Below are 19422 nucleotides of genomic sequence, written 5' to 3'. Positions count from 1 at the left end.
TTTCTGTGTAAATGGCTGCTACGCGACACTAAATTTCCCCTTGGGGATTAATAAAGTACATATTCATTCATTCATTCATTCATTCAATTCCAGGTATAAATGTAACTATAGCTTGTGTTACAACCCGGCTCAGAGGCTGCAACATTAATGACCAGACGAGTGAAAAGTAAAAATGACCACATTTATTTAAAGAATAACATGAACTAAACCAAACCACCATGGAGTCAGTAATCAGTAATGCATGTGTGGATGTGTTAAAATGTGTTGAGCAAACAACACTAAACAGTAGTCGTGTCAGCCAGGGAAGAGAGCATCAATAGCTGGACCCACACCGGGCAGCAGTTGAAAAGTCCTTTTTGCTTTGGAAGGTTTCTAACTGAGTGAAAAGACCCGGCAGTGTCTAAGTGGCCACAATGATATGAGCCGTTTGAATTCTCTAAATGTTAAGGAAAGGTGCTTCAATGCTTCCTTTCTTAGCTCCTTTAGCGTAGGAAACACTGGACCTTATATATAATATAATCAAACTATTACATCTACATTATTGCACAAAGGAAAATATCGACATTGAACAGTTTCATTGATATTGCACGAGTGAAAAGAAGCTCTTTATTTTTTATTATAGCCTGCATGCAACAGAACAACAGCTTTTACAGGGACATGTTTGAAAAAAGGTTTTAAAATTAACTGTATATTTCTGAAATTAAAACAAACCTGAAGTTTTAGTTCAAATTAAGTTAATGTATTAATTATATTAATATATTGTGGTGACCCACATACGGACTGTGAGAGACATTCACCTAAGGGCTACTGTGCCTTTAAGAGCTGGTGGGGTTTCCGGGGTCTAGGTTGGTTTTGTGGGTTTGGTTTCCGGGAAGCGTGGGGTTTTGCGCTGCCGCTATAGTACTGCACAAGTATTGTACATTTTATGTGGAGCTTGAGTAAACTATCTCGACTGCAACTACGCCTACTGTCTCGCTGTTTCTCAACTCTACAATATAACATCACATGAACAACTGGCACTAAAATCAAATGTCCATTTAGTTGGAATCCCTGAAATTTAGTTTTTAATTTGATTTAAGAAATGTAATGTTGTTGCGTTGCTCATTCTTAATACAACCACTTTTTGATGAAAAACTAAATGCATAAATACATTTGCATAAGGTGCAGTTAAATGTTAGGTTCATTAGACCTCTTATTTGTTTTTCCACATTAGCAATAACAACAAAGGGCAAGAAACAGATGATGAAAAAAACAAACACATAAATATATAACCACATAATAAAAACACATAAATACAGGAGTATTTTGTCCACACATATCATGCCAGAGATACATCTCTGAGATGCTGATAAATGGGTATTGGTTCTATGCCCTGAAATAGTACAGCATATAACCTCATTGTATTGGGATGGCAGCAGCCAAGTATGTAAAAATCACTTCCAATGACATAAATAAAAAATGTCAAAAAGAGCTTCTGTGAGAATACTTCAAATCAAAACGCTCAAAGATCTTCTAGTACCGTTAAGAAATGTAATATTGTCTAACTCATAACTATAACAATATACGTGAAAGATACATTTCTATGCTTTCGATAAAAATATAATCAGCTACGGTAAGTGCATTTTGACACCTTCAGCAAAGAAGTAATTTAAAGACACAATATGTCATTTGGATGTGAGCGATCACAACATCTCAACCCCAAAACCAACTGTTCAGATCCTTAACAGCTTGGTACTCCTTGTGGTTTTGTAAGTATTTACAAGTTTGGCACGCATGTTCTCTTCCAAAATAAGAATATTTTACTTTAAACTTGCTTGTCCAGTTAAAGAATCGCATGTACTCAGTATGATTTTGATCAAAGTAAAGTAGCCGCTCTGCCAAGTCCTTTGGAGTAGAAAAATCCTGGAAATGAATGAAAGAATCACGTGGGACATGTTCCTCATACATTTGTCTTGAAGGGCCCAGAGCTATGGGGACAGTTCCCAATGTCATAGGACGGAAAAACTTCTCTGTTATATAGTCTGTGTAGATGGAGTTTTCAAAAGAGAGGTAGAATTTACAAGTCGAAATAATTTTTGAATAGTCTTCGTTATTTACTTGTTTGCCAAAGGCACTTCCATAAGAATGGATCTCAACGTGTTTCTTCAGTTCATTGTAGAACTCAACTCTCCTGAATCTTGCGTTCCAGTTGCTCACAATCCAACACACCAACTTGTCCTTTGCTGGCAATTTAAAACTCTCATCTTCAGATGTCAATGGTTCCATATATCCATAAGGCACTGGAATATCTGAATCAAGGCGATAGCTGCATGTCAAGTTGTATGCTTGATTAAGTTCAGAGATTGGATGCGAGTTTGCAGGTGACTCCATATTAAACCACACCCATTTCTGAAAAGGGAGACGTGGCATTTTAGGGATATTTGCTACCAACTGTCCATTTATGTTCCTGTGGTGGAACAAAACCCCGTGGGCTTTATTGTAAAGGGTCTTGTCATATGTTAACTGACATCTCGAGATATTGTAAACGCCGCAACTGAGAGGAAATTTAAAGCCAGATGGATACATCCAGATCAGCACAATTGTGTCAGGCTCAACGTCCACTGCTGCTGCCTGGATCTTCTGGGTTAGACTGGTTATTGTGCCTGGATCTTCTTGGCTGGACTGGTTATTGTGGAGCTCTGTAGAGTTGGTGGGGTGTGTGTCCTTGGTCTGTGCTTCCTCTGCACAAAGAAATGCAGGACAGAACGTATTGCCTTGTCCTATGTAAATTCCAAAATTGTGGTACTGGACATCAGACCTGTACATGAGGAAAATGCTGATAAAGCACAGCACTGCTACGCTGCTGAAGACAAAGGGACGCAGAGACGGACAGGCAGCGCAGGACATGGCTCACCTTTGGAGAGAGAAGAGAGCGGTTGATTGAAGACAGAACATTTGAATGGACAATGCATTGAGTCGTCTGACTGAAAGCAAATGATTTGCGAAACACAGGTTGTCATTACCGCTAGATTTTTCAAAACTCGTAAAAGTAGTCTCTGAAATTCTTTTTTTCATATATATATATATATATATTTGCTTTGATCATGATAGACTATTCAGGACAATCATACATTCAAAGATGCACTAGTGACAATTACTAATGACCTTCTAGTTGCATCAGATAGGGGACTTGTCTCTGTACTGTCTTGTTAGACCTTAGTGCAGCGTTCGACACCATTGACCATGACATCTTATTACAGAGACTAGACCAGTTGATTGGTGTTAAGGTACAGCACTAAGCTGGTTTAAGTCATATTTATCAGATCGATCTCAGTTTGTATTTGTAAACGATAAGGCCTCGATGACCACCGCTGTTCGTCATGGAGTTCCACAAGGTTCTGTGCTTGTGAATTTTATTCACCTTATATATGCTTCCTTTAGGCAATATTATCAGAAAACACTCCATAAACTTTCACTGTATTGCCGATGATACTCAACTATATCTGTCAATCAAGCCAGATGAAATCCAGGACTTGCCCTTTGGCTCCCACGTGAAACAGATCTCAAAGACTGCCTTTTTTCACCTACAGAACATCTCAAAGATCCGGCACATCCTGTCTCAAAGAGGTGCAGAAACGTTGATCCACACATTTGTTACCCCAAGATTGGATTATTGTAACTCCGTATTATCAGGCTGCTCCGGTAATTCCCTTGGGTCTCTCCAGTTGATCCAGAATGCTGCAGCTCGTGTACTAACGAGGACACGGGAAAGAGAGATCACATTACTACTGTACAAGCTGCTCTCCACTGGCTTCCTGTAAGATAGAGAATCATATTTAGAATTCTTCTCCTTACCTACAAAGCCTTAACTGGTGATGCACCATCATATCTTAAGGAGCTTTTAGTGCCATATAACCCCACTAGAGCATTACGCTCACTGAATGCAGGGTTACTTGTGGTTCCCAGAGTGTTAAAAAGTAAAAAGGTTGGGGGCTAGAGCTTTCAGTCATCGGGCTCCTCTTCTGTGGAATCAGCTTCCACTTTCAGGCACGGCCACCTCATTTAAGAGTAGACTTAAGACTTTCCTCTTTGATAGCGCTTATAGTTTGGGCTGTTTCAGGCTTATAGTTAGGGCTGGCTCAGGTTTGCCCTGGTCCAGGCCCTAGACATGCTGCTATAGGTCCAGACTGCTGGGGGACATTTTAGGATACACTGAGCTCCTCCTCTCTTCTTCTCTTCCTCTCCTCCTCTCCTCTTCTTTCTCTCCTTCTGGATAAATTATTGTCTCTTCAATGAACATTAATAACTCTACTTTCTTTTTCCATGGATTCAAGGCTGGAACCGGCCCTGCCCCTGGTCCTGCCCCCTGCCATGGATCGTGGCTGCCTGGAACCAGTCCTGCCTGCTGCCATGGCCCTGCTGATGGAACCGGCCTGTAACTGGTCCTGCCAGCTGCCATGACCCTGCTGATGCCGCCCCTCCTCTCTTCCTACTTCTGCTTCATGGATCGTGGCTATCTGGATCATGGACCTTGCCTACTACTCATTATATGAATAATTTCTGTCATATTCATTGAATGTGCTGCAACTCCGTTACGTTATTCATTCTGGCCACATGACATCTATTGCTTCTGTCCATCCGGGGAGAGGGATCCTCCTCTGTTGCTCTCCCTCAGGTTTCTTCCCCTTCTTTCCCTGTGAAAGGGTTTTTACTATCTTTATTGGGGGAGTTTTTCCTGATCCGATGTGAGGTCCCGGGACAGGGATGTTATGTGTACAGATTGTAAAACCCTCCGAGGCAAACTTGTATTTGTGATGTTGGGCAATATAAAATAAACTGAATTGAAATGAATTGAAAGAGTAAAGCATGTAAGTCTCATCATATTGTAAGGGCCTGAGGGGAAGGGTCGTGTCTGGCATCTCCATTCCAGCCAGAAGGCTCCACCCACTCCTTGTCAGGAGCGCATTGAGATCAGGTGTGGGGAGAGACTCACCTGGTCTACTCGTCAGGGAGGTGGACAAATGGCAAGGAGGGGGAATGGAGCAGGAGAGAAGAAGAGAGGCGGCTCCTCTTGTCTTTTTTATGGTAACACTTTATATGATGGTATTTCATTGGATTATTTACCATGTATATATTTACCTAAATACAGATCTCATGGGACATTTGCTGTACGGTCATGAAAGCGTAAACATATACCAGGGTCAAACATGCTCTAATAAATGCTTTAAAAGTAACGTTTTGGAAACAACTCAAATTTGGACGTAATGCAAAAAAAAAAGTTTTCTTCTTTGCTCTGGTTTGGGAGAATGCGATTTAAAAATATATATCATATTCAGTGAATTCTGAAAAAGATGTATTTGTATCCACGTCAGAGGCCCTTGACTACGTCTGCATTTTATTGGATCAGCTGCACAGTCTACTTTTTTTTTACTCTTGGAACATCATAAATTAAAGTTGATCACTCTGTAATGATGTCTAACTTTTTTTTTTTTTACAGTTTCAGCTACAAATAGTGATTAAAACGCCCCTTCCTGTGTTTGGTCTCTGCGGAGCGTCAGGTGAGGAGTGTAAAGAAATGATCCTCTGTCTACTTATTAACCTGACACCTGCAGCCTGCTCAGTTTTTTTATTTTTTAACTGCAGGTGTTCTTTAAGGTGTTTTTGTTTTTCAAGTTAAAGGACAAAATGCCCTAATTAGGGTCAATTAAGGGAATTAAATTTTAGGTTCTTAATATACTGAAAGAATATTAGAGTTCGATAACTATCCCTTTTCAATATATGTTAAAGCCATTCTTTTTAATGAGTACATGTATTATATTTCAAGGTTAAACAGTTTTAACTTTTTAGTGAAAACTTGAAAAGAAACATAAATATCATATTATGCATTTAATGAAAATTTCGGACTTTTTACTTGTAACAAAATTACATTTTATTCACTTTTTTCTCAAACTAAAGTTAATCACTCTGTAAAGAAATCTTTAAAGAAACAGTTTCAGCTACAAATAGTGTTTAAAGCGCCACTTACTGTGTTTGGTCTCTGCGGAGCTTCAGGTGAGGACTGTAAGGAAATGATCCTCTGTCTACTTACATTAACTTGACACTTGCAGCCTGCAGCCAATCACAGCACAGACATTGTCTATTCTATTTGCTCATCAAATACGTTGCATTTAAAAGACATCACAAACTTAGTGGACTTAGTTTTTGTTTTACTGCATTCAACAGACAGACTAGTGACCTGTATGGCTCAAATCTTGACACAACTGAAGAATATTGGCACACAGCAACACTAATTGATTGCATATTGAAAGAAGGCAATAAACAATGTTAAAAACAATATTCATGTGTCTGTGTTTTTGAGAAATGTCATTAATAAACTAAAACTCGACAAAACGAGAAGTGGTTGCCTAGTTCACCCGAACTACAACTCAACGATCCCCTGCTGATTTTTTTTTTTTTTTCCTGGGTTCTGGACCCACGTCGACTTTGTGTGAAACTACCCATCTACGCTGCAAAGATACACTGGTTTTTACACACTACCACCTGAGAAAAAGAAACTTGCAGTGTACATAGTACATGTTCTGGTAAATAGTTTGTTTTTCTATAGAATATATTTTGACTCAAATATATATAGTAAATATTTTGTTTAAAAACAAAAACTGTTGTAACATAAAATGTTTCATGTGCACACACCCCATGAAGCTTTATCTGTAGTATGAAGTCATTTCTCAGTCCTGAGTATGTTGCAAATGGAACTTATTGACTTGCAACAGTGATCTAAAAGCTAAATTCAGAGGCACAAGGAAAACCAGACATGACTGGACCATTTCTGAGAGAATTGCCTCCATCCTGCCCCGAGCAGAAAAAAGTGATCAGTCGGGTAATGTACCTTTTTGGAAGCACACATCTGTGTGAGAAACCTTTCTCGACTATGAACTTTAATAAATGCAAGTACAGGTCCAGGCTTAGTGATGCCTATCATGAAGCTGTACTCAGGGTTTCTACTGTGACCTGGATCAGAGTTTCCGCTGTGGCTCAGCTGTGTGAGCAAAAGCGCTGCAAGATGTCTGGCAAGAAATAAAGTACAAATGTAATGCATTTGTTGGTTCGGTGCAGTTTCAATAAGTTATTTAAAATATAAAATATATTTGCACTGTTAAAAACTATTATAAAAATGTATAGAAACTGCTGGTTGCCTTTTTTATGAAAAAATGTTATGAATGTAAAAAAAAATATTGCGCTTTCTGTGTGGCCCTCCAATGAGATCACAATACCAGCGGTGGCCCCAAGCCAAATTGAGTTTGAGACCCCTGCTGTAGAGGCAATCAATCAGAAGGGAATGCTTTATCAAATATTACAAGGTTGTTTTGCAATCATGGTAGGCTACTAAGTGCAAGACAAAAGATAAATCCACAATGATTATCAAAGCCATGTCAAGTGTTTATTTTTCCAAAACACGCCTCTGCTCTTTTTCTTGGCAGATGTATTTGTGTGTGTTTGTCTTTGGGAGGAGCGTCTTTTTCCCACGTGGTTACTTGAAGTCCAACTCCTGGCACAGCAACGTCTATGTGAATTTGGATTCTTTTGGTCAGAACAAGATACAACAACTTGTGGGAGACAGTAAGACATAACAATAAAGCAAATATTCCATCATACAAGGTCAGTGAGGCATAGCTACTACTATTGTAATAAAACATCGGAGCAACAATCTCACCCAATTGTACATTCAAAGACTAAAGCATGAATGTTTGAACATTATCTATGCCCAAGGTGTTTTGCTATAGATCACTCTCCATGAGAATCATGCGTATCTTTGCCTAAATTGCACAATTCTTCCACAAAAAAAAAGAAGGAATTTGCTGCCAGCTGCCATGGCAAAAATGTTCCTCAGAGCACTGTTTTGGCCAGGGAGATTTTCACTAGTATATGTGTTTAATTCCAGGTCTAAATTATGTAACTATAGCTTGTGTTACAGCCCAGCTCAGAGGCTGCAATATTATGGGAGACCAGATGAGTGAAAAGTAATAAATGATCACATTTGTTTAAAGAATATCATGAACTAAACCAAACCACCACGGAGAGTCAGTAATCAGTAATGTCAGCATGATGTGTTGAAATGTGTTGAGCAAACAACACTAAACAGCAGCAGTGTAAGCCAGGGAAGAGAGCATCAATGTTCAGGTGGTGAGGCTATTGTATTCTTCTTTACTGTTTTTTTTTATATTGATTTTTTATTTCACTATGTGTCTCTTGTTATGCTGTTGCTGTAATCCTGCAATTTCCCCACTATGGGACAAATAAAGGAATATCTTATCTTATCGCTGGACTCACACGGGCAGCAGTCGAAAAGTCCCTTTTGCTTTGGAAGTTTCCTAACTGAGTGAAAAGACCCGGCAGTATCTAAGTGGCCACAATGATATGAGCCGTTCAAATGATCTAAATGTTAAGAAAGGTGCTTCAATGCTTCCTTTCTTAGCTCCTTTAGCGTAGGAAACACTGGACCTTCCTTTACCAAATAAAAGAAGATAATGCCGCCTTACCACTCCAACATTTAAAGTGACGCACCCATGAAAACAAGCAAGATGCTTATCTTAACAATTAGACAAGCATAAACTAATGGTATTGATCAATATGAATAGACAGTGACAACCCTTCCGTTAAATTGTATATGTATTGATTTACATGTAACAAATAAGTTAAAAAAATAGAAAAATGTCAATAAACAAAGTCTCATTCTCAACAACAGGAAGCATCAGTAAAAACAAAGCAATCAACGCACATCATAAATGATTAAACTAATAAAAAGCTAAATATAATCGAACCATTACATCTACATTATTGCACATAGAAAAATATCGGCATTGAACAGTTTCATTGATATTGCACGAGTGAAAAGAAGCTCTTTATTATAGCCTGCATGCAACAGAACAACAGCTTTTACAGGGTCGTGTTTGGAAAAAAAGGCGTTTCCACCACAACCCCAGGCTCAGGTGTAGCTCTTCAACTGACAAACAACAACCTGAAATACAAAGACTCAACCCAGGCCCACATGGGTCAACACTGTTCATATATTTGACAACTTCCTCTGTATGGACTTAAATAACAGACATTCATTGGTCCTAACAAGAATAGAATACATATTTAATTACGAGGGACGCTTTGATGCTAGGGAACAAACCTACACTTTGCTGCTTCAGAAACTGAGAAAAAGGACCTGATATTAATATACCAATGATAAAGAGCTTTTAGAATTAACTGTATATTTCTGAAATTAAAACAAACCTGAAGTTTTAGTTCAAATTAAGTTAATGTATTCATTATATTAATATATAACATCACATGGACAACTGGCACTAAAGTCAAATGTCCATTTAGTTGGAATCCCTGAAATTTAATAAATACATTTGCATAAGGTGCAGTTAAATGTTAGGTTCATTAGACCTCTATTTGTTTTTCCACATTAGCAATAACAACAAAGGGCAAGACACAGATGATGAAAAAAAAACACACAAATATATAACCACATAGTAAAAACACATAAATACAGGAGTATTGTTTCCACACATAATGATATATCATGGCAGAGATACATCTCTGAGATGCTGATACATGGGTATTTGTTCTATTGGTATTCGGTTCAAAAATGTAAAAGCTATAAACTTTATATCTTTTCACCATATGTTTGGGGCATGCTGGCTATTCAAATTGCATAAAGCTCTGACACAGGCGTGTGGCGCAGTCTAAGAAACCTCCCACCTTCACAGAATCAGGCAGAGACGAAAACGGAACAAGGAAGTAGGAAAAAGAAACAGTTTGGGTGCACACAGATTTTTCAGGGACTAATATACAGAGATGAATGGATATCTTCTGGCATTTCTAGACTCCTTCAAGCTCGTAGGGTTACAAAGAGGTATCGTTTATTGAAATCCGACTTTGTAAACGTTACGGCCGCCGCTGAAAATGACGGCAATGTAACAGAGTTTATGTAATTACATAAACTTAACGGTCGGTAAGTTTAACGGTAAGTTTTTCTGTTTGGATAGAACTCTTCCCACAAGGCTTTAATGTATTTCAGCAATTTAAGAAATGTAATATTGTCTAACTCATAGCTATAGCAATATACGTGAAAGATACATTTCTATGCTTTCGATAAAAATATAATCAGTTAAGTGCATTTTGTCAACTTCAGCAAAGAAGTAATTTAAAGACACAATATGTCATTTGGATGTGAGCGATCACAACATCTCAACCCCAAAACCAACTGTTCAGATCCTTAACAGCTTGGTACTCCTTGTGGTTTTGTAAGTATTTACAAGTTTGGCACGCATGTTCTCTTCCAAAATAAGAATATTTTACTTTAAACTTGCTTGTCCAGTTAAAGAATCGCATGTACTCAGTATGATTTTGATCAAAGTAAAGTAGCCGCTCTGCCAACTTCTTTGGAGTAGAAAAATCCTGGAAATGAATGAAAGAATCACGTGGGACATGTTCCTCATACATTTGTCTTGAAGGGCCCAGAGCTATGGGGACAGTTCCCAATTTCATAGGACGGAAAAACTTCTCTGTTATATAGTCTGTGTAGATGGAGTTTTCAAAAGAGAGGTAGAATTTACAAGTCGAAATTATTTTTGAATAGTCTTCGTTATTTACTTGTTTGCCAAAGGCACTTCCATAAGAATGGATCTCAACGTGTTTCTTCAGTTCATTGTAGAACTCAACTCTCCTGAATCTTGCGTTCCAGTTGCTCACAATCCAACACACCAACTTGTCCTTTGCTGGCAATTTAAAACTCTCATCTTCAGATGTCAAAGGTTCCATATATCCATAAGGCACTGGAATATCTGAATCAAGGCGATAGTTGCATGTCAAGTTGTATGCTTGATTAAGTTCAGAGATTGGATGTGAGTTTGCAGGTGACTCCATATTAAACCACACCCATTTCTGAAAAGGGAGATGTGGCATTTTTGGGATATTTGCTACCAACTGTCCATTTATGTCCCTGTGGTGGAACAAAACCCCGTGGGCTTTATTGTAAAGGGTCTTGTCATCTGTTAACTGACATCTCGAGATATTGAAAACGCCGCAACTGAGAGGAAATTTAAAGCCAGATGGATACATCCAGATCAGCACAATTGTGTCAGGCTCAGCGTCCACTGCTGCTGCCTGGATCTTCTGGGTTAGACTGGTTATTGTGCCTGGATCTTCTTGGCTGGACTGTTTATTGTGGAGCTCTGTAGAGTTGGTGGGGTTAGACTGGTTATTGTGGAGCTCTGTAGAGTTGGTGGGGTGTGTGTCCTTGGTCTGTGCTTCCTCTGCACAAAGAAATGCAGGACAGAACGTATTGCCTTGTCCTATGTAAATTCCAAAATTGCGGTACTGGACATCAGACCTGTACATGAGGAAAATGCCGATAAAGCACAGCACTGCTATGCTGCTGAAGACAAAGGCACGCAGAGACGGGCAGGCAGCGCAGGACATGGCTCACCTTTGGAGAGAGAAGAGAGCGGTTGATTGAAGACAGAACATTTGAATGGACAATGCATTGAGTCGTCTGACTGAAAGCAAATGATTTGCGAAACACAGGTTGTCATTACCGCTAGATTTTTCAAAACTTGTAAAAGTAGTCTCTGAAATTCTTCACACACACACACACACACACACACACACACACACACACACACACACACACACACACACACACACACACACACACACACACACACACACACACACACACACAGGACTATTCAGGACTTGTAACTATCAGGTTGATTAAACAATAAAATGATTCCATCATAAGAGGCCATTGACGCATATATACTATTGTAATAAAAACAATCACACATTCAAAGATGCACTAGTGACAATTACTTATGACCTTCTAGTTCAGGGGTCAGAAACCTTTCCTATCCAAAGAGCCATTTTGCCCTATCTTCCACCAAATAAAAATCGTCTGGAGCCACAAATGCTATTTGATATCATAGCTTATAAAGTTTTATATATAGTCATAATATATATACAAAAACTATTGTTTGTTGTATTTATGAAATTATAGAACAAGAATAAAGACAATTGTTGACATTGTATTGCTATTTTACCTGTTATAACTATCAAGAAATACAGTCACGTGTCAGTTACATTGAGGTCAATTAAACACACATCTATGCCGGCCTTGATCCCTCCTCATATGTATGGCTCATGGGATAGAGTGGTCGTCCTGTAACCACAAGGTAGCAGGTTCATACCTGTCCTCCTCACAGTGTGCATGTTGAAATGTCCTTTAGCAAGAAACTGAACCCGTACTTGCTCCCCGGGCTCTTCACCGCAGCCCACTGCACCTAGAATGCTAAGTATGGTTTTCATGTGATAACTTATTATTTAAATAAAATAACTCTGAAATAAATAGGCAATGTCCACACTACTGCGTTTCCATTTAAAAGGCATATCTTTTGATACATTTCAGAAAATGCTGTGTCCTTGTTCTAGAGTCTTTCAACATCAAACATTTTGTTGGTTACTAATTTCTTGCCACATATTAAGCAGACAGGTCAGCCAGCATCGTTGGCAGTGAAAGCAAATGAATACGTCCGCGCAGAATTAAACTCTATTTTTAGCTGTGACTTTTCTTTTATTATCCGTTGACAGTTTACTGAGGGTGGGGCTCTGCATATCATGAGTAGCCACCTGCAGGGAAAGACGCGTGAGGGGTTGCCGACCCCTGTTCTAGTTGCATCAGATAGGGGACTTGTCTCTGTACTTGTCTTGTTAGACCAGGGGTCAGCAACCTTTCCAATCCAAAGAGCCATTTTGCCCTTTTTTCCACCCAAAAACAATTGTCTGGAGCCGCAAAAGCTATTTGAGTTTCATTTATAGTTATATTATATATACAAAAAACTATAGTTTGTTGTATTTATGAAATTATAGAACAAGAATAAAGACAATTTTTGACATTGGATTGCTATTTTACCTGTTTATAACTATCAAACAAAAAATAATCATGTGTCGGCTACATTGAGATTCATTAAAAGCACAACTATGCAGATCTTGAATACTGTCTATATTTGTGGCTCAAGTGTTTGTCCTGTAACCACAAGGTAGTAGGTTCGATACCTGTCCTCTTCACGCGAGTTTTACATTTTAAACGCATATCTTTTGCTTAGTTTACACTGAGCGTATTCACTACGCTGGACTTTTAGAGCACCGCAAACGGAGGAGGACGGATCCGTTTATACTAACGGACGCCTCAGTGTCTCATTAGCTGACACAGAACCAGCAGCAGTAGTAGAGTTGGATCCACTTCCTGAAAGTATATTTACTTTGCTCAGTTTGCTGCAGCAGTTGCAGCAAACTGAAACATTACATGTTTTGTTGTTTGCTAATTTCTCGCCACATATCGAGCATACAGGTCATCCAGCGTCGTTGGCGGTGAAAGCAAATTAATACGTCCACGCAGAATTAAACGCTCTTCTTGACTTTTCTTTTTATTGATTTATCCGTTGATAGTTTAGCGAGGGCGGGGCTCTGAATCATGAGTAGCCACCTGCAAGCGAAGAGGCAGCGATGTGATGCACATTTTAGTTAAAGAAATATTTAAACATTTATTTTTATTTTCAGTGACCCAATATGACCTAAAACTCCAAGATAAGAGGAGTTCCTTTTGAAAGTTTTTCCACTGGGCAAAAAAAGAGAATAAAATAAAAACGTCTTTTTCTTCTTTTTTTTTGTTGTCAAAGCCTCAGGGAGCCGCAACAGACGGGCTAAAGAGCCGCGGGTTGCCGACCCCTGAATTATAAATCGCAAACAATATAACAAGACACCGGACAATCAACCTTAGACAAACTCAATCCTTTAAACCAAACGATATTTGTCTACAAACAATTCACCCCTGTATACGTGAGCGCGTTGCGGAGCCCCATGCCGTCGCTGACGCTCCCGCACTGGCGGTGGAAGTGAAAGTCATAACCAGTCAGTCAGCGTTTAGAGTTTGCCTCTCTTACCGGCTGCCTCTCCGACTCCTCTACGATTTGTAGATGCCCCGTTGCTGTTTCCGCAGATCGTCTGCTGCGTCCTCTACTATTTTCTCGCGGCGTTTGTTTATCACCCACTTAAGTGCGCCCCGTGGTTATTTCCGTTCTATAAGCTCCGCCCCGTTTCCCAATTGCTTTGTTTATTTTACAATTATCTCTAATCATTCTCCAATCATCTTTTTTTCCTATTTACATGTTTTACTTTCTATTTATATCTTTCTGATAGAAAATCTAAACACACTTGACACCTCCCACTCGATCTTCCCATGGAGCCACTGTGGAGATCGCCAACTTTAAAGGCAAACTTTGTAATCCTAGTTTAGATCTCATAGAAGGGTCTCAGGGATCCTGCTAGTGAGTTCCTCGTACTTTACCGCTGCTGCTCTCATTGACCTCGCAAAATGAGTCTTGGACATGTGGGCTGATACAGTGAGCTCCTCAAAGAGGTCAGGAGGTCAGGATGCGTTCCGCCAAGAGGTCCGTCCCACAGTAGGAGGTCTCCAACAGCTTTGACTCTTTGTGGAGCTAATTGTCCTTCTCTGTGGCTTATGAGCAAAAGTACCTCTTTGGGTCTCACAAGTTCATCAAGTGGAATGCTTGGGAAAAACCTGTGCAGCTGCTCTGGTGTCACATTTTTGTGGACATTTGCTATGCTGTCTAGTCCATAAAAAAGCAATTGATGGGGTTTGAGAGTGCCCTTGTGAGTCTTCACTCGGATCCTTATGCCGTGTTCACACCAAAACAGTTGTGAAATATTCGCGCGTCCAGATTACATGTTAAGTCAATGCACAGACGCGTTAGGTTGCGAAAAAGCGGATTTTTCGCCGGGCGTCGCGATAGAGGCGAAACGGCGTTGCGAATATTCGCAAATCCGCTTTTCCGCTTTTCCGCCGGCGTTGAAATATTTCAACTCCAGCGAATAATTCGCCCGACGCGGAAAGCCAATCAGCGTTGAGAAGCTCCGCCCGGCATCACCGCCGTTACTGAATCAAACTGCTGGTCCGCTAAAGGAGCGCTGGAAGCGGCTTCATTCAGACACTCGTCCTGGAGGAGTCGGAGCTGTGTGTGACTACGGATAATATTATGAACCCAGACACGGGGCGGTTGATGTTCCGACGTGTATGAAACTTCCTCAACAAGTATAAAGCAGAACTAGTGGTTATTTCAATGCTGAATGGCGGAAATGGTAAATGCTTTCACAAACACGGAGATAGAAGCTCCGCCCGGCATCACCGCCGTTACTGAATCAAACTGCTGGCCCGTTGAAGGAGCGCTGGAAGCGGCTTCATTCAGACACTCGTCCTGGAGGAGTCGGAGCTGTGTGTGACTACGGATAATGTTATGAACCCAGACACGGGGCGGTTGCTGTTCCGACGTATGTGGGACTTCCTCAACAAGTATAAAGCAGATGTGGGACTTCCTCAACAAGTATAAAGCAGAACTAGTGGTTGTTGGTGGATGAAGGAAATAGAAAATGTTTTCAAGACACAGAGATAAGCCCCGCCCCCTCTCCCCAGCGATGGTTGCGAAAAAACGGATTAACCACATAGGGCGAAAAGTGGCGTTGCGAAAATTTGCAACTGTTTTGGTGTGAACACGGCATTAGAAGGTAACGCTTTGTCTCCACACTAACCTTCATCCCTCCAACTCCATGGACGACAAGTGTAATTTCTTCACTCCTGAGGTTCAGTTCACTTGCAGTCTTGTGGGTTATATAATTTGTGTCCGAAGCCAAATCAATTAATGTCCCGATCTTTTGTCCAACATTTGCTGTGACCTCGAGAAGCATCATAAGCACTGGTAGCTGTTGCAGTCCACTTTCCACAAGAAGGCTCGGTGGATCTTTTGTAGTACTGAAGGCTCTTGACGCAGTGTTGGAGAACACATCCCGACATTGCTTTGCCAATTCTGGGGAAAGCTTGTTGAAGACCTCCTCTTAATCTTTTGTATGTTTCCTCCTGGTTTCTCTGCTGCCACTGTGTTTCTCCTGTCAGCGACATAGACAAGCCATTCCTTCTTCAGAACTTCTGGAAGTTTACTTTCTATTGATTTCGTCACCAGAGGATTTTTGATTGCGCCTGTGTCTCAGTGCCTTCTCCACAGCTTGGATTAATTACACTATTTTTCGTGGCTGATGACTTCTGGCAGCTGGCATTCTCTGCAACTCCTCCACTATGTCAATAGCAATAGCAATTGTATTGCCATAGCGGTTCTCTAGGACACGAAAAAAATGCCACCTGCAGTATTATAGCTGGTCAGGCGAAGGTCTCTTGCGATTTTATCATCAAGACTGTCCAGTAGTTGAAACTTTCTCACTTCTCTTGAACCGGTTGGCTCACCTTGCTTCTGCAGCGCCTCCCAGTCCTTTTTCCACCTGTGGAAGTCACGTTTATTCCCAGTGAACTTTGGCAGGGCTATAGGTTTCAGTCTGATGGTGGCCGGCAGCCTTCCTGGAAATCAGCTTGGGGAGGAGGAGCTCCAGCCTCTTCATGCGGCTCTGAAAGTCCCTATAGTTCCCTGTATTTTGACCTAGCGCATTTCTCCACTTGAAAGGGAATGGTGCATCTACCACAGCATCTACCACATATTCTTACTGGATTTCAATCATACAGTCATAAACAAATGGTATTGATCAATATGAATAGACAGTGACAACCCTTCCGTTAAATTTGATATGTATTGATTTACTTCGAACATGTAACAAATAAGTTACAAAAATAGAAAAATGTCAATAAACAAAGTCTCATTCTCAAAAACAAGAAGCATCAGTAAAAACAAAGCAATCAACACACATAATACATTATTAAACTATTAAAAAGCTAAATATAATCGAACCATTACATCTACATTATTGCACATAGAAAAATATTGGCATTGAACAGTTTCATTGATATTGCATGAGTGAAAAGAAGCTGTTCATTATAGCCTGCATGCAACAGAACAACAGCTTTTACAGGGTCGTGTTTGAAAAAAAAGCCTTTCCACCACAACCCCAGGCTCAGGTGTAGCTCTTCAACTGACAAACAACAACCTGAAATACAAAGACTCAACCCAGGCCCGCATGGGTCATCACTGTTCATATATTTGACAACTTCCTCTGTATGGATTTAAATAACTGACATTCATTGGTCCTAACAAGAATAGAATACATATTTAATTACGAGGTAAGCCTTGATGCTAGGGAACAAACCAATGATAAACAGGTTTTAAAATGAACTGTATATTTCTGAAATTAAAACAAACCTGAAGTTTTAGTTCAAATTAAGTTAATGTATTAATATATTAAAATATAACATCACATGAACAACTGCCACTAAAGTCAAATTTCCATTCAGTTGGAATCTCTGAAATTGATTTTTTAATTTGACTTAAGAAATACAATTGTGTTGCGTTGCTCATTCTTAATACAACCACTTTTTGATGAAAAACTAAATGCATAAACACATTTGCATAAGGTACAGTTAAATGTTAGGTTCATTAGACCTTTGTTTTTCCACATTAGCAATAACAACAAAGGGCAAGACACAGATGATGAAAAAAAAACACACAAATATATAACCACATAATAAAAACAGATAAATACAGGAGTATTTTTTCCACACATAATGATATATCATGGCAGAGATACATCTCTGAGATGCTGATACATGGGCATTGGTTCTATGCAGCATATAACCTCATTGTATTGGGATGGCAGCAGCCAAGTATGTAAAAATCACTTCCAATGATATAAATACAAAATGTCAAAAAGAGCTTCTGTGAGAATACTTCAGATCACAACGCTCAAAGATCTTCTAGTACCGTTAAGAAATATAATATTGTCTAACTCATAACTATAAGAATATACGTGAAAGATACATTTCTATGCTTTCGATAAAAATATAATCAGTTACGGTAAGTGCATTTTGACACCTTCAGCAAAGAAGTAATTTAAAGACACAATATGTCATTTGGATGTGAGCGATCACAACATCTCAACCCCAAAACCAACTGTTCAGATCCTTAACAGCTTGGTACTCCTTGTGGTTTTGTAAGTATTTGCAAGTTTGGCACGCATGTTCTCTTCCAAAATCAGAATCTTTTACTTTAAACTTGCTTGTCCAGTTAAAGAATCGCATGTACTCAGTATTTTTTTGATCAAGGTAAAGTAGCCGCTCTGCCAACTCCTTTGCAGTTGAAAAATCCTGGAAATGAATGAAAGAATCACGTGGGACATGTTCCTCATACATTTGTCTTGAAGGGCCCAGAGCTATGGGGACAGTTCCCAATCTCATAGGACGGAACAACTTCTCTGTTATATAGTCTGTGTAGATGGAGTTTTCAAAAGAGAGGTAGAATTTACAAGTCGAAATAATTTTTGAATAGTCTTCGTTATTTACTTGTTTGCCAAAGGCACTTCCATAAGTATGGATCTCAACGTGTTTCTTCAGTTCATTGTAGAACTCAACTCTCCTGAATCTTGCGTTCCAGTTGCTCACAATCCAACACACCAACTTGTCCTTTGCTGGCAATTTAAAACTCTCATCTTCAGATGTCAATGGTTCCATATATCCATAAGGCACTGGAATATCTGAATCAAGGCGATAGTTGCATGTCAAGTTGTATGCTTGATTAAGTTCAGAGATTGGATGTGAGTTTGCAGGTGACTCCATATTAAACCACACCCATTTCTGAAAAGGGAGACGTGGCATTTTTGGGATATTTGCTACCAACTGTCTATTTATGTCCCTGTGGTGGAACAAAACCCCGTGGGCTTTATTGTAAAGGGTCTTGTCATCTGTTAACTGACATCTTGAGATATTGAAAACGGTGCAACTGAGAGGAAATGCAAAGCCAAATGGATACATCCAGATCAGCACAATTGTGTCAGGCTCAGCGTCCACTGCTGCTGCCTGGATCTTCTGGGTTGGACTGGTTATTGTGGAGCTCTGTATAGTTGGTGGAGTTAGACTGGTTATTGTGCCTGGATCTTCTTGGTTGGACTGGTTATTGTGGAGCTCTGTAGAGTTGGTGGGGTTAGACTGGTTATTGTGGAGCTCTGTAGAGTTGGTGGGGTGTGTGTCCTTGGTCTGTGCTTCCTCTGCACACAGAAATGCAGGACAGAACGGATTGCCTTGTCCTATGTAAATTCCAAAATTGCCGTACTGGATGTCAGACCTGTACATGAGGAAAATGCCGATAAAGCACAGCACTGCTACGCTGCTGAAGACAAAGGGACGCAGAGACGGACAGGCAGCGCAGGACATGGCTCACCTTTGGAGAGAGAAGAGAGCGGTTGATTGAAGACAGAACATTTGAATGGACAATGCATTGAGTCGTCTGACTGGAAGCAAATGATTTGCGAAACACAGGTTGTCATTACCACTAGATTTGTGTCATAAAAGTAGTCTCTGAAATTCTGTTTCATTTTCTGGCATCA

The 19422-nt window shown here is 39.9% G+C and overlaps 3 protein-coding genes across 3 annotated transcripts; all 3 read right to left on the bottom strand.

Moving 5' to 3' along the window:
- Positions 1-1692: 1692 nt before the first annotated feature.
- On the bottom strand, positions 1693-2886 carry LOC306752361 (4-galactosyl-N-acetylglucosaminide 3-alpha-L-fucosyltransferase 9-like; the record flags this gene model as incomplete). The annotated part of the gene is made up of 1 exon (XM_079236112.1): positions 1693-2886. The coding sequence occupies one exon, from the start codon at positions 2884-2886 to the stop codon at positions 1693-1695; it is 1194 nt and encodes a 397-aa protein (XP_079092238.1).
- A 7335-nt stretch (positions 2887-10221) lies between these two features.
- LOC306752360 (4-galactosyl-N-acetylglucosaminide 3-alpha-L-fucosyltransferase 9-like) lies at positions 10222-11454 on the bottom strand (the record flags this gene model as incomplete). Its single annotated transcript, XM_079236111.1, has 1 exon — positions 10222-11454. The coding sequence occupies one exon, from the start codon at positions 11452-11454 to the stop codon at positions 10222-10224; it is 1233 nt and encodes a 410-aa protein (XP_079092237.1).
- Positions 11455-17977: 6523 nt separating this feature from the next.
- Positions 17978-19249, bottom strand: LOC306752359 (4-galactosyl-N-acetylglucosaminide 3-alpha-L-fucosyltransferase 9-like; the record flags this gene model as incomplete). The annotated part of the gene is made up of 1 exon (XM_079236110.1): positions 17978-19249. The coding sequence occupies one exon, from the start codon at positions 19247-19249 to the stop codon at positions 17978-17980; it is 1272 nt and encodes a 423-aa protein (XP_079092236.1).
- Positions 19250-19422: the final 173 nt, after the last annotated feature.

Source organism: Taurulus bubalis (assembly GCF_910589615.1).
Source record: "Taurulus bubalis genome assembly, chromosome: 20".
Lineage (NCBI taxonomy): Eukaryota > Metazoa > Chordata > Actinopteri > Perciformes > Cottidae > Taurulus > Taurulus bubalis.
Note: the sequence above shows the minus strand (reverse complement) of the source record. Positions and strands in the feature narration are given on the sequence as shown.